We start from the raw sequence: 16,916 nt of genomic DNA on the forward strand, positions 1-16,916 counted from the left end.
AACCTTTTCATACAATAAAAATGAATTTCTTACCTGTGCGATTCATCAATTTCCACATTTAAAATGGATACATTTTTTAATTCTTTAATTTACCAGTCTTGTATTTATAAGGTTAGGATTAATCCATTTAACTACTTATCACCCCCACTATGATTAGTATTTAGTATATTTACATTCTTATTTATTTAAAATTAGATACATAAAGGTTAAAATATTTTTACATACATACATTTTTTTTGTTTTTTTAATTTTATTTTATTTATTTATTTTTATTATATATATAAATAAAAATTACAATTAAATTTATCAAAATGATCCAAGATGGTAAAACTAAAGTATATTATAAATATTAAAGAATTAATATTTATAAAGTTATCTCAACCAGATGTAAAAGCTCGATAAAACCAAATAGGAGATAGAGCTTATAATAAGAGCAAATAGTTAATAAAACATGTTAAAAACACTTTGAAAAAGAGTTAAAAACATATTTAATCTGAAATTATTATAATACTTATTATAAGATTATTTACCTTTCACCAGACTATCCATTCATGTGTAATCACTTTTTCTTCACTATATACCCTCTGCTTCACTTTTTGTTATCAAGTAAGATCTTTGACTTACTTGTAGTTTCATCAAATAATTTTGTATGCAAAATCCGATCCCGCATTTTGCTAATTCCTACCCTCTGATGAGAAGGAAAGTATTTCTTCGAAACTCCGCGGATTAAGGTCTATCCACTTATTAAGTGTTTCCTTTTCAGATTAAATATGTTTTTAACTCTTTTTTAAAGTGTTTTTAACATGCTTTATTAACTGTTTGTTCTTATATATATATGTGTGTGTGTGTGTGTGTGTGTGTATGTGTGTGTGTGTGTGTGTGTGTGTGTGTGTGTGTGTGTGTGTGTGTGCGTATTAGTATTGGGACGATTAATCGGAACCGGGAATCAGAAAAACCGCAGCTTTTTGGCATATCGTAAGCGGCATAATTTCAGCCTATTTTCCGATGCCAAGACCGATTCTTTAAATTATCTTTTAATAAGATAAACAAGTGTTTTTAAGTTTGAGAAGATACATGCACATTTAAAATGTATTTTTTTATAGTAATTGGGACAAAATAACGAATTTATAGTAAAATATTTAAAGATTTATAAGGAATCGGAAATAGTATTGGAATCGTCCCATCACTTATATATATATATATATATATATGTATATATATATATATATGTATGAGAGAGAGAGAGAGAGAGAGAGAGAGAGAGAGAGTTTTGATCTGGCCAGGAGCCATCGAGACAATTCTATGCACATGGCGAGCCAATAAAATCCCAAAGGAGTTGATTGGATTTTATTTATAGGCAAAAGGGGCAAATAAGATTGTCCTTTCGATACCATTTACGAAACGTCCCGTCTACCTCATTGGATTGGAGCCCAGATAAATTATGAATACGCAACATTTGAAAGAACTCACAATGCAATTACAAAATTAGAATGTTAACCAAATCGAAGAATTCAATCTATATTTATCTGGTGTGACTAGAATTTTAAAGTATTCTCTCAAGTTCAGTTTGACCGACCATCTGTCCAAAACATTTGCGCACGCACGCACACACACACACAATATATATATAAAGATATATATATATATATATATATATATATTTGTTGTTTTTTTAACGATAAATGCGGTTAAATAGTGGCTTCGCCTCGAAGCTCATTTTTTATTTACTTAGAAAGTCGCCTATAAGTTCGATTCCTAGAAACAGTCAAGTTACGCTGATGAGAGGTAGTTAGCTACACACCGAAGTTAAGCAACATTGAACCTAGTCAGTACTAAATGGGTGACCATTTGAGACTTCCAGGTGCTGTATGTGCTCTCCGCTTATCTCGGCATTGTTTCCAGTCGTCCTGGTCTTCTCCTTGCTACTGGACCGAAACAATGTCGATCCAGGAGAGGTGTGGGTTAGGGATTGCGCGACCCTTGCCTCACAATTACACGCGCAACTGACACTAAAGGGGTTGTCCTTTGTCTTTCGAGGCTGAACAGAGGCATCAATCGAATCATGCATAAAAACTAGAAACAACATTAAAATGCTTAAAATAATATAATTTAAAAGAAATACAGAAAACATATTTGACGACTAACATGTATATTACGATGGGGTAGGTTAATATAAAGGAGAGATTATGCCCAAACCATATTAATATTAAGGAGTTCTTCTATTTGGTCCAATCCTCCATACGACTTGTTGCTTGTTATAGTTTACGGCATATCAACCCTTTTCAGGTTATTTAATGCTGAAGCTAGTTATTTTGAAGAACAATATTTTAATAGAATATTCTTGATTTTTATTTTTTAAATTGGTTTCTATTTAACCCTTAGTTAGGACGCTAATAGGTACTACCACTCCAGATCAGAGTGGACCTGGGAGCAATGGCAATTAAAGGGTGGCTCCACACTCCCCAAAGCCCGCAAGCTGGGGCCTCACCATCGGATATAGTTTAAGGTCATATCCAGGACCTCGAAATAGAGACACAATTATATAACTATTTGTTTATATGAGTATAGATACGATTGGTTGGTTGGTTGTTTATATTTTACGGCATATCAACCCTTTTCAGGTTATTTAATGCCGAATCCAGATATTTTGAAGAACAATATTTTAATAGAATATATTTGTTTGTTTGTTGTTTCCAAGCGGGTTTCTATTAAACCTATAGTTGGGACCTTAACAGGTACTACCACTCCGAGTCAGAGTGGACCTGGGAGCAATGGCAATTAAAGGGTGGATCCACACTTCTCAAAGCCCGCAAGCTGGGGCCTCACAACTGGATATAGACACAATTTTATAACTATTTGTTTATACGATATAGTTTATGGTCATATCCAGGACCAGCCATACGGTAGTCGTTGCACAATACAGAAATACTTTGCAAACAATATCAAAATAAAATACATATTAGACCACTAGCATCAATGTATGTGAATTTGGAACATAGAGATCAATGGAAATGCCAGATTCATTGCGAAAACATCAATAAGGTAATCGTTTCACAAGCGTAAAGAGGCGACTTACCTTTCATCTGGTAAAAGTCCATCGTCTGTATGGCGTGAAGAATTGATTCATTGTCGAAAGCTAGTTCGAACTCGGGTGAAATTCGAGGTGTCAATTCCATTTCTTTGTTGAAGTTTTCATCAGCCGATGACACTCGGTTAATTAAAGCCCCTGAGATCTGGAAAATAGGAAAACATCAATTTAGATATTTAGTTAAAAAAAAAAAAAAAAGAAAAAGTATACAGTAAACGTTAGCATGTAGAAATATTTTGCGTAAATAGTCGAAAAAGTTGGACCAAAGTCAGTTCTGTCTGGTTCCAAAGATGTACCAGCACCATTTTTAATCTGGAAATTTATTTTCATATAAACTGATCAGAACTATCTGATAGAATCGTTTCGACGATGAGATATGTGAGACGAGTAATCTGAACGTGAGGATAATTTAGAAACACAATATGCAAGGAATTTGAGTGGCATAAGAGATTCAAGGAAGGCAGGGCGTCTGTAAGGGACAATGAGATGAGTGAGACGAGCAAGGAAGACAGAAAATAAAGACTGATTGGCCAAATAAAGAATTTCATGGATAAGAACCGTCGTGTGTCTACAGGGAGAATAAAGTCATAGCTTGATGTCAGTATAGAAACTGTACACAAAATTATTCGCAAGGGACGAAAGATGCGTAAGATTTGCTTGAAGTTTGTCCCAAGGATGCAGTACACAACGCCATTCTTATTACATCATTTGACCAAGACTGTCATCAAGGCAATTCCTCAACATCCCTATAACTCTTGCTTCCTGTGACTTTTGCTCGATGAAACCTAAGAGGCTGTCGCCATGAGACAATTGAGGAGATGAAAGAGGCTGTGATGAGAGCCATCGACACGCTCACACAAGCTGACTTCATGTTGTTAGAACAATACAATAAGTGCATTGCAGCCGGAGGAGATTACTTCGAAGGTGCAAAGGGTTTCATCCGAGTTCGTAGATTTGTAGCGATATTTGGCACGGATGGCAAAAACAAATAATTTGAATGGACATTCTCGTTCTTTCTCACATTTGTTTCGGTACGCTCTCTTTTTCACTTTGCTTAACGACCAGTGGAACGTATTAACTCTGTATTTGCTAACAATGTGAAATTGTTTTTAAACGCGAAATCTACGACGTCTATGCCAGATTAACTATATTTATAAAAACAGTGATTTGCCAAACATAATCGGATTTCTCTAGCCAGTGGACAGGATAACCAAAGAACATATGCTCACAGCCCATCTCTCCCATTCATATGACCGGAGAAGTGAAATGAGAAAAGAAAGACGTATCACGTTCACATCTATACATGCACAAAAAAGTAAACCAACACACATACATACAGTGCCACAGTTTAATTGCAAAACGTGCGGACTTTAGCGTATCCATTCGTGTTGTACTTTAAGTGATTGTAGCGGAATGGAGAAGGGTTTGGAAAGGGAGAGATACAAGGAAAATGGTGTGTGAGGCTGTTGGCGAGTTCGTTTCCTACAGACTCCGAAACAACTGAACCGATTTTTCTGAAATTTCAGACAAATGTACTTTATGCATCTCGAAGTGTCAGTATGTTTTTTTTTTTTTATCGGAATGTTTTCTATAAGCATCCATAATCTAAAATAATCCCCGATAAAAGAAAGAACAGGCGATTTTGACCAAAGTTAACACCTTATACCACTGAACATCACAAGTGTATTGAAAAGTTTTATTACTGCACAAGCATAAAAGCACGGTATATAAAATCAACAGCAGCTTATTTGATATGGCAGAGGCGCGTTCGAGATGAATGTTTCTGTTGAGAGCACAACTGAACCATGATGCTTGACTTTTGCATTTTAAACTTCCACCAGACTATCCATTCATGTGTAATCACCCTTTTCTTCGCCATATTCCCTCTGCTTCACTTTTTTTGTTTTCAAGTAAGATCTTTGACTTACTTGTTGTTTCATCAAATACTTTTGCATGCAAAATCCGATCCCGCATTTTGCTAATTCCTACCCTCTGATAAGAAGGAAAGTATTTCTTCGAAACTCCGCGGATTAAGGACTATCCACTCATCTAGTGTTTCCTTTTCAGATTAAATATGTTTTTAACTCATTTCAAAGTGTTTTTTAACATGTTTTATTAACTGTTTGCTCGCATATAACTACTTCATTTACTCACATAAAATTAATATACGAAAGTATAAATTTATACGTAAACTTCAAGTATTTACTTCAAAAGTGCGCATAAGCCTGAAGAGTCATAGAGTGGATGAAACGCGGTATATTCAGTGTAGCTTAATCGCTATATATATTTTATAAATTACTAATTTTATAAAATCAACAGTAAGGGATCAATAAAGTGCCCGTACAAAAAATGTCTAGAAATTTATTCAAGGTATCCCGTAACACAAAAAATCGAAAGAAAACTTAAGTTAAATGTTTAGTTAAATTTGTTCAAAATACGTTTCATGTAACCGAAAAAAAAGTGTTTAAGACATCTGCTCACGAGTTTATCAGAAAATAAATGAATTTTTGATTGTTACCTATTAAAATAAATTTAGAAAAAAATAATCAATTTATGTTTTCCTATACCACCTTAAAAAAAAAACAACAAACAAAAAAACAAGTGGTTATTATTTAACTGAGGATGATGAAACGACTCATTTTTTTTTTTTTTAATAGAATTTCCATCCGGTGAGATTTTATCTGTAATTAGAAATATTTAAATATTGCAATAAAAGAAAAAGAAAGTGTGGCAAAGAAGAGAATTTAAAAAAATTGTAAAAGAAGAAAAGAAAAAGATAGAAAGAAAGGGAGAGGGAGAGACGAAAAGAAAAAGAAAGAAAAAGGGAGAGTGAGGAGTGAGGCAGAGACGGGGGATAAAGAGTGAGGAGAAGAAGGGAGCAGTCTAAAGAGAGGGAAAAGAATAAGGAAGTAGGGAAAGTAGAGAAGAACGGGAGGGAGAGACAGAGAAAGAGATGAATAGAAAAGGAGGGGTGGAGAGGGAGAGGGACAAGAAAACGGACATCGGGAGAGAGAGAGAGAGAGAGAGAGAGCCTGGGAGAGAGAGGGTGGCAAGGAGAGAGAGAAAGCTGAAAAAAAAGAGCTGAAAACGGAGAGCGATACGAAAATGAAGAGTGGGGGATAAAACGGACGGAGAGAGAGAGAGAGAGAGAGAGAGAGAGAGAGAGAGAGAGAGAAAGAGAGAGAGAGAAAACACAGTGAGAAAATAAGAGAAAGAAAAACAGAGAGAGAGAGAAAAAAACAGAGAGAGAAAGAGAGAGAGAGAAACACAGAGAGAGAGAAAAAAATAGAGAGAGAGAGAGAGAAAGAGAGAGAGAGAGAAAAAAAACAGAGAGAGAGAAAGAGAGAGAGAAACAGAGAGAGAGAGAGAGAGAGAAACAGAGAGAGAGAGAAAGAGAGAGAGAGAAAAAACAGAAAGAAAAAAACAGGTAGAGAAAAAAAGCGTGAGGGAGAGAGAAAGCAGAGAGAGAAAAAACAGAGAGAGGAGAGAGAGAGAGAGAGAGAGAAAAAAACAGATAGATAGAGAGAAAAAAACAGATAGAGAGAGAGAGAGAAAAAAAACAGAGAGAGAGAGAGAGAGAGCGAAACACAGAGATTAAAAAATACACAGAGGGATAAAAAAAAACACAGATAAAAACACAGAGATAAAAAAAAACACAGAGAGATTAAAAAAAAAACAGAGAGATAAACAAAAAACAGAGAGGGAGAGAAAGAGAGAGAGAGCGAGAGAAACAGAGAGATATTTAAAAAGAGAGGAAGAGACAGACAGAGCGCGAGAAAAAAATTGAGATAGAAATCGAGAGAGAAAAAAGAATAAAAGAAAAAACAATGGAACGAAATACGTGTGAAAAATGATGAAGAATGGAGAAAAAAAAATCGATGAATAAAGATGCAAGAGAATGAAGTAAAAGATTAATGACGTCATAAATGACAAAATTAACAAGCAACAAAGAATATGAAAAACTGTGACATTTTCAAGACGAGAAAGGAAAAAAGGCAACGAAAATTAAAAGAAATAAAAGAGTTTCGAACAACGAAAGAAATATCAAATGACGAAATAAATAAATAAATAAAAGAAATACGAAACCGACAAAGTAAAAAGTTTAAACGTAAAGAAATCAAAAACAAAACAAAAGAAAAAAGCAAACTACTAAACGAAATACCAGCTAAAAATAGAAGAAAAAAAATAGAAACGTGGAAAGAATCGGCATCATTCGTGATTCTCTCTGCTGGAAGTTTGTTTATGCAGAGAATTAACGTTTCGTCTCTTTCTGGTGTCGGTGTTTTGGAAGTTTCTTCCACAAGAAGCCACGTAGACAACAGCATAAAGTGGCGGTTCGTCGGGTTGAATAAATAAAAAAATTAAACAATGATTCTAACAAATGTTTGAAGAACTTCCGGGCAATGGGGAGGGGGTTATTGTCCCAGCCTCCTCCCTTCCTCTCTACCGATCCTACTCTACTATTCCCCCGCACCGTGACAAACGCACAAAGCGCACTTACTAATAAAACACGAAACGAACGCCAGGTTTGAAATTGTAAATACAGCAAAAATAAGACTGAAAACGGGAGGATGCGTCTGTTCCATCAGTTTTGAGGATGCCGACATTTAATTAGCGCGATTAGTGTTGAATATATCATTTCAAACTAAAAGCTAATAGACCAACCAAATTGCATTTTAAACATAAGCGTGACAGACCAAGGAAAATAGCATTTCAAACTTACGCGTGAAAGACTAACGGAAATGGCATTTCAAAATTAAGCGTAACAAATTTATAAAAATGGCATTTCGAATTTGACCCTGTCAGATCAACGTAATTGATATTTCAAACTTAAGCGTGACTGACAAACGGAATTGACATTTCAAACTTAAGCGTGACTAACAAACGGAATTGACACTTCAAATTTCAGCTTGTCAGATCAACGGAATTGACATTTCAAACTTAAGCGTGACTGGCAAACGGAATTGACATTTCAAACTTAAGCGTGACTAACAAACGGGACTGACATTTCAAACTTGAGCATGATAGTATAATGAAAATGGTATTTCGAACTTAAGCTTAACACACTTACGAAACAAATACTCAGATAAACCATACGTAATTTCTATTTAATATTACCGCGAAAGCGAACGATGCAACTGTGATAGTAACCAGCTTTATATGGAAAACAACAATATGTTTGTTCACCTTATATTTAAATTCCCGCATGTTCGTACGGTCATAAAAAGCAGGGAGCAAGGAGGGAATTTCAAAGGAAAAATTCTATTCTTTTTTTTTTTTTACACAGTGATCACCACTTATCAAGGCCCGGAAGCCACTCAGGGATAAGGGTTATTGCAAGTACATTACGTTAGTGAGGAGATTTGCTGATATGTTTACTTAAGGGGGTGGTTCATTAGGAATTTGTTAACATTGGACTTGAAGACAACCAAGTTGTAGTCCGGAGGGAAGCAGGCAGACGGAACAGAGTTCCACAGGCGTTTAATGTTTCCACATCTACCGACCTCTAGAGAGAAGGGGTGTGATTTCGCTAGTAGTCGGATGTATCGGTAGTGATACGTGCGGTACGTATCACTACAGGCAGCAGATTGTTTTCGTATTACCAGTCATAGTTGTGTAAATGTCTAAAATAATTGTTATAGTGCAGTATAGCCTGTATTTTTCTACGTAACAAAGATATATGATCCGCGACACATAATGATAAGAATCAACGTCACGCATAACAATATACAAAACTTTACAGCCCTTTGCATGTGTGTCTCATTCCTGCGGATAATTGAGGAAGGACTGCAGAACACTTCCAGGATTTATAAATTTGGTTTTCTATCTTTATTATGCATGTTCTTCGAGGGTTAATGCTCATCGAGTCGGACACATATCACGTATAAGACACGGCGGGAAAGGAAATAAAGATTTGGTTGCAAGAAACCCCATTAGGACATTCTTTGCAGAATTTATTATTTTTGATAAAACCGTAAAAATGGAATCTCGCTCGTAAAATGTAACGAAATACAAACAAATTGACCTGTCTTTTATTTTTGCGCGTTTTTTTTTCCTGCTCTTTTCGCCATCTTAACGAAAATGGGAATTTGTAAGATGAGGCCATCCAATCTGCGCAGGTTCCAATGCAAATGCGTTTTCAAAATTAAACGTGAAAAGCTAAAGTAAATGCTCTTTGAAACGAAATCATGACAGACCAAAGACAGTGCGATTTCACACGGAATACTGACAGACCAACGAAGGTGGGGTTGAAAACAGAATCATGTCAAACCAACGATCATTCGATTTCAAACATAATCTTGGCAGACTAACGATCATTCGATTTCAAACAGAATCAAGACAGACTAACGATCATTCGATTCCAATAGAATCATGACAGACTAACAATCATTCGATTTCAACAGAATCATGACAGGTACCAACAATGATTCGATTTCAACAGAATCATGACAGGTACCAACAATGATTCGATTTCGAACAGAATCATGACAGACCAACGAGCATTCGATTTCGAACAGAATCATGACAGACTAACGATCATTCGATTTCGAACAGAATCATGACAGACTAACGATCATTCGATTTCGAACAGAATCATGACAGACTAACGATCATTCGATTTCGAACAGAATCATGACAGACCAACGATGATTCGATTTCAAACAGAATCATGACAGACCAACTATGATTCGATTTCGAACAGAATCATGACAGACTAACGATCATTCGATTTTAAACAGAATCATGACAAATCAACGAAGATTCGATTTCAAACAGAATCATGACAGACCAACGAAGATTCGATTTCAAACAGAATCATGACAGACTAACGATGATTCGATTTCAAACAGAATCATGACAGACCAACGAAGTTTCGATTTCAAACAGAATCATGACAGACCAACAATGATTCGATTGTAAACAGAATCATGACAGACCAACGAACATTCGAGTTAAAACAGAATCATAACAGACCAACGAAACTGCAATTTAAAACAGTATTTTATCTTTGAATATATACGATTCTCTTGGCAGATAAAAACGGCCACAAAATTTAGAGATAAAAATAAGGCCATTAAATTATAATGTGACGTCGTAATGTTTTTAAAAAAAAAATTCTTAGACGTCCACGCATCGTTTTATGGGGCTTTCCCCGTGTGTAAGTACTCGTGGCACGCTTCGATTTCAAGCAAACTTTGTAACGTTAAATGTTCACACTCGATTTGGACGCATCTTGACTATATCCGCTTATGTTTCATGTTTATGGTATTTTTTTTTATTAATTTTATTTAATGTCGTATTGTGATTTACGATAGACAGAATTCTATAAAATAAAGTAAAAAAAAAATATCCAGTTTAATATTCATAAACATTTATAAAATATTTACAAATATTGTCCAATATTCATAAAAACATTTTCGCTGATTTTTTAAAAAAAATTTCAAACTTTGGATTTATATTAGTGATGGGACGATTCAAACTTTTTCCCGATTCCGATATAAATTACCAGTTGTGTTCTAAATTCTCGATTCCGATACAATTGCCGATTCTGTTCTACATTTCCGATTCCGATAAAATTACCAATTATGTTCTAAACTGCCGATTTTGTTCTAAATTCCCGATTCCGATACAATTGCCGATTCTGTTCTACATTTCCGATTCCGATAAAATTACCGATTATGTTCTAAACTGCCGATTTTGTTCTAAATTCCCGATTCCGATACAATTGCAGATTCTGTTCTACATTTCCGATTCCGATAAAATTACCGATTATGTTCTAAACTGCCGATTTTGTTCTAAATTCCCGATTCCGATACAATAACCGATTCAAAATCTAAATTCTCGATTCTTTTTAAATTTTTAAATATAAAGTAACAAACCAAGCTTACTGAAACCATAACTCCCGCCTTAATAAAATATCCGCATTTTGTAACAAATTTACATTTTTACCTGTTTTCATTATTTATAAATGTTGGCTTCAGTTTCTATATCATTATATATATATATATATATATATATATATTTTTTTACATAGGCATCACCACATTATCAAGGCCAAGAAGCCACTCAAGGATAAGGGTTAAAGAGTGTACAGTAGAAATTGGACATTATAGTAATCATTAGTAATGAAAATTTGGTAAAGTTGATAACTTATATGGAACGGCTCATCAAGAACTTATTTACGTTAGACTTGAAGACAACCATATTGTAGTCAGCCGGAAAGCAGGAAAACGGAAGACAATTCCACAGGCGTGCAGTTCTAAGAAAGAAGCTTTGTTCATGGAATCTACGTTTAGGTTTAGGCACAGATAAAGAGTGGGGGGAATTATTGATAGTGTTTACAGCTAGACGAGTGTTTCTTGTGAAAGTTTGGTGAGGGGGGACCATAGATTGAAGCTCATTCGAACACTTTCCATGAAAATAACGATACAACAGAGACAAACTCGCAACATCTCTTCTGTGAGATAAAGGTTGCAAGGAAGAGAAAAGGATATCTCCTACGAGACTACGAATTCTATTTTGAACTCTATCAAGGCAGGCCAAGTCCTTTCTAGCAGCTCCTGCCCAGATGTGGCAACAGTATTCCATCCTTGGACGTAGCTGGCTCTTATATAGATAGAGAATAGAATCAGCAGTGAGATATCTACCGGATCGATAGAAAGATCCCACCATTTTTCCAGCGGCCTTGGCAACAGATTTGATGTACGTGTTCCATTTAAGATCAGGAGTAATGGTCAAGCCAAGAAGTTTGTCAAAACTTGAGGCCTCCTGAAATATATATATATATATATATATCATTCTAGCACTTGACCATTAACTTTAATAAATCTATCTATCTATCTATCTATCTATACTCCTATAAAATTGAGTTTTTTTGTTGTTGTGTGTTGATATTCAGATTAAAACCCCTTTTTTTCTATTTATTAAAAACATATATACAACTTTGTTATATATGGTTCGTCGAATTGCATTCATTTGCAAAAGATCTAGCTAATGTGCATATTCTTTTAAACATTCATTATAATTAATGCCCTGATTCTTCGGTTTTCTTATGAGATGATCATCTTTGGTTAACTATTACATGTAATTATATTCATGCAAATATTCTACATGGTTTATACTTGCGTAATATTTGCGTAAAAAGTTCATAGTTAACAAAAACCTCTTTCTATACATATTTATGTATTTGTATATATTTTTGTTTAAAAAATTTTGCCTACCAAACTCCTCTGTCAGTTTTTGGTCTACAAACGTGAAACTTCATATACAGGGTATTCGAACCCATGCGAAACTTTATATTTGGTTTTAGCTGGTGAAAATCGGTGCAAAATTGTGAATTTTTTTTAAAAATGGAATTTGCCAGGTAAAGGTCGAACGACGGCATTACGTAAAAGCTTTTGGTTCATGGTTTAATTTTAAGCCTTGCAGAAAACATGGCTTTATAGGTCTTGCATTAACGTCAAACGAAAAGTAAATCGTAAACTCGCGTTTTGGTTTCAATTCTCGGTGGTTGCATCCGAGTCGTTTTTTTTTACTTTTAAAATCATTACTATATTTTGGGTTCAAAATACGAAATCTGCATTAATTAAAATTAATTAATTGCAGAAAACATGGCTTTATAGGTCTTGCATTAACGTCAAACGAAAAAGTAAATTGTAACCTCGCGTTTTGGTTTCGATTCTCAGCGGTTGCATCCGAGTCATTTTTTTTTTTTTTAACTTTTAAAATCATTACTATATTTTGGGTCCAATATGATATAATAATAAATACGAAATCTGCATTAATTAAAATATCTTATTTAAGCGTATTTTACGACGGGCAATGCCGGACGATCTGCTAGTGTATTCATAAAAGTGACAATGTATGTGTGAGGTCACTTCTTAACCTATATACTCAACGATTTTTTTATCTACAGACTTGAATTTGGTACATTTGGTGATATTTAGGCTTGTGGGAAAGTTTTTAATCAGTTTTCAACCGGCGAAAAGGACTGCTAAGGGGTAAAAATGACAAAACTGGTACGTGGGAGTCATCGGATTTTTAACTTTCTGTTAATTGTTGCACGATAGTTCCCATTACAGATTACTTACGTAAAGAATAAGTAGGTTTGAAAAAACCTTTTAAAGATCGTATCACGCTGGTCTAACTGTTATCGTACTTGACTCATTGACTTTAGGTTTTGGTTTCGATCTCAGCATGAGTATATATTTTTTTCTCAGAAGAAGCGGAAGGTTTGGAAAAAAAAATACTCGCAAGCACGTCTCAGTTTCTGTATTAATTAAAATATAACATTTATGCGTATTTTACGACAGACGCCGCTAGTAACTAAATAAAAGAACCGTTTTATGAATCGGAAATGAAGATAAAATTTCTTCGATTCTGATATCCAAAATAATTCCAAAGTCCAGATACCGATTAAATGGTTAATCGCTACTTCATCTCTCTCCCTCTCTCTCTCTCTCTCTTTCTCATATATATATATATATATATATATATATATATATATATATATATATATATATATATATATATATATATATAGCCAGTAGAGTTTAGTTTCCTAGAAGAACATCCAATGAAACAGCATGTGTCTACCAAAATAGTGCTCAATGAGTGAACAGAGCAGGTATATTAATTTTATTTATACAAACATTAATGGCTACATATGTGCATACATGTTTCTGTAATCACCCGCGTTGGGGGATTACGTCTTCAGGCCAAGAATTTCCGTCGAAAGTAATTCTTGGCCTGAAGACGTAATCCCCCAACGCGGGTGATTACAGAAACCTGTATGCACATATGTAGCCATTAATGTTTGTATAAATAAAATTAATATATATATATATATATATATATATATATATGTATGTATATATATATATATAGTAGCATCCAAAACTAAGGGACAAAATTTTAAAACCTAATATTTGTTAGAAATAACTGAGAAAAACTGAAATTTTGACAACTGGTAGTCGTTATCCATAATAACATACTAAAATTTGAATCATTTGCAAAAAGATAGAAAAAGAATTACAACAATTATTTATTTATATACAGTGTGACCCCCAAAAAACGGGCCCAATTCTAATTAGGCCCCGTTTCTTAGTGTTTCGTCTGAATGAAATGAAACTTTGGTCATAACTAGTTTATCATATTCAAAACATCACATCAAAACACTAGGGTCTTTGGCCTTTTTTTTTCTCCGTTCTACAGCATATATTCTAGATGGCCTCCATTTAGCTTTTTTTGTTGTTTGTTTGAGTCATCCTGTATAAGCGTGACCTTAACTCTGTGTGCGGAACTGTTTCTGCCAAACTACTGTAAATTTTTAGCCTACATACTTGAAACTTGATATGTGGGGAATTTAGAGCTGTGGAACAAATTCGATTTCATCTTTAGTAGGTAAAAATAGCTGCTAAGCGATCAAAATCGAAGAAAAAAAAACACTTGGCAGGCTTAAGTCGACTAAAAGTTATTTCTATGCGTAACAAAATAAACATTTTGACGTTTAAGAACGTTATCTTTTAAGGTTTTATATGCGTATGAAATTAGCTCAGCTTGTAATAAATAATGCAGAACATTTTTTTTTTAGAAATGGGTCACTATATATCAAGGCCCGGAGGCCACTCAAGGATAAGAGTTAATGTGTGTATTTTAGTCATTGGGACAGTTACGTAATCATCGTCTGTAGAAGTAATTCGGCATGATTTGATCATTTACGAGGACGACTGAACTAGAACTTATTTATGTTGGACTTGAAGACAAAGATATTATAGTCAGCTGGAAAGCAGACCAACAGAACAGAGTTCCACAGGCTGACAGTTCTAAAGAAAGAAGCTTTGTTCATTGAATCATTTTTTAGATTTAGGCAACAATAGAGAGTGGGTGAATTTTTTGATAGCGATTTTTTTTTCTAGGCGAGTGTTTTTATGAAGGGTTGGGGAGGGGGGGGGCATGGATTGGAGCTCAATCGAACACCTGAAAATAGCGATAGAGCAGAGACAGGATCGCAACGTCTCTTCTGTGGAAAAGAAAAAAGGGCAGCGCCTACTATATTTCGAAGTCTGTTTTGAACTCTGTCAATGCAGGATATGAGGCTTCGAGAAGCTCCTGACAAGATGTAGGAAAAGTATTTAATCCTAGAACGTACTTATTTTCGATCATAGCTGATGACGCAAACATATTTTTTTTATTTTTTAACTTTTAAGGTCAATACTATATATTGGGTACAATGTAATAATCAATATAGTATTTGGTATATAATTGTTGTGGTGGCACCCACTCATTTACATATGTGGATAATATTACACATAAATAACAAGACTCGGTTAGTCTGAGTGTGTGTTAACCAGAAGCCACCGAAGGCCGAGTCGAGAGCAGATATGTTCTCCAGCCAAGACTCTCTTACCTGACAACCATTATGTAAATATACTGTAAATATACTTTTCCTAATACACTTCTTATTGATCTACCTTTGTTTGTTGAGTCTTCATTTGTATTGCCTTATACGTTATTTGGTTCAACCTGCAAACATAACAGTTGGCGACGAAGATGAACGTCAAACATAATAATAAATACGAAATCTGCATAAATTAGAATATCCTAGTAAAACGTATTTTACGACCGGGCAACACCACGCAGCCCGCTAGTATGGTTTGTCAGTATATTTCCGTTATTACTAGTGATTTCATTTGACATACGTGTGAATTGTTGCTTCATATCTTGGACCAGTCGACATTTGCGTTGTAATCATAATTTATTAATTCAACACTCACTGACCGGCTGATCGCGCCCTAGGTTTCGAAAAGTTGTTATTTTGAAATTGCTTATCGTATATTACATATAACATAGTGGCGTCAGCATTTGGGGGCGAGCCGTTAGCGTGACGTCACGGACTCAGAATGAAAAAAAAGAAAAAAAAACAAGAGAAAAAAAAAGACGAATGGGAAGGTGCGCTCGGCAAACACGCGACGGATCTTCCTTTTACCCCTCCGATTGATAAGCCAGCCGTGTCTTGGTGCCCTGTGATGGCGGCCAGCTGTGTCTTGGTGACGTTTGATGGCGGCCAGCTGTCTCTGTTGCCGTGTAATGGTGTCCAGCTGTCCCTGGTGCCGTGTAATGGTGTCCAGCCGTCTCTGGTGCCGTGTAATGGTGGCCGTGCATTTCTGGTGTAATGACGGCCAACCATATATGGTGCCATGAAATAACAGCCAGCAGTGTATGGTGCCATGAAATAACGGCCAGCAGTGTATGGTGCCGTGAAATAACGGCCAGCAGTGTATGGTGCCGTGAAATAACAGCCAGCAGTGTATGATAGCGTTTAATGACAGCCAGCCGTATGGTGCCGTGTAATGACAGCCAGCAGTGTATGGTGCCATGTAATACGGCCAGCAGTGTATGGTGCCATGTAATACGGCCAGCAGTGTATGGTGCCGTGTAATACGGCCAGCAGTGTATGGTGCCGTGTAATACGGCCAGCAGTGTATGGTGCCGTGTAATACGGCCAGCAGTGTATGGTGCCGTGTTATGACGGCCAGCAGTGTATGGTGCCGTGTAATACGGCCAGCAATGTATGGTGCCGTGTAATACGGCCAGCAATGTATGGTGCCGTGTTATGACGACCAATATTGTATGGTGCCATGTAATAACGGCCAGTGATGTATGGTACTGTGTAATGACGGCCAGTGATGTATGGTACTGTGTAATGACGGCTAGTAGTGTATGGTGCCTTGTTATGACAGCCAGCAGTGTATGATACTGTGTAATGACAGACAGCCATGTGTAGTGTCGTGTAATTACAGCATGCCATGCATGATGTAATTACAGT

The 16,916-nt window shown here is 35.5% G+C and overlaps 1 protein-coding gene across 8 annotated transcripts in view; it reads right to left on the bottom strand.

Annotated features, from left to right (window-relative positions):
- Positions 1-16,916, bottom strand: part of LOC145260676 (E3 ubiquitin-protein ligase TRIM9-like) — a 1,004,508-nt gene that overhangs the window by 420,221 nt on the left and 567,371 nt on the right. For all 8 annotated transcript variants that reach the window (XR_013864355.1, XR_013864356.1, XR_013864353.1 and 5 more), the window contains one exon: positions 3,077-3,233. Coding sequence is in view for 4 of the 8 variants with exons in the window: in XM_080119036.1 (XP_079975162.1) it covers positions 3,077-3,233 (157 nt within the window). In the remaining 4 variants the exon portion in view is untranslated. The remainder of the gene's footprint in view (positions 1-3,076; positions 3,234-16,916) is intronic.

This window comes from Euprymna scolopes, chromosome 36 (assembly GCF_053919585.1).
Source record: "Euprymna scolopes isolate OS-2025 chromosome 36, ASM5391958v1, whole genome shotgun sequence".
NCBI lineage: Eukaryota > Metazoa > Mollusca > Cephalopoda > Sepiida > Sepiolidae > Euprymna > Euprymna scolopes.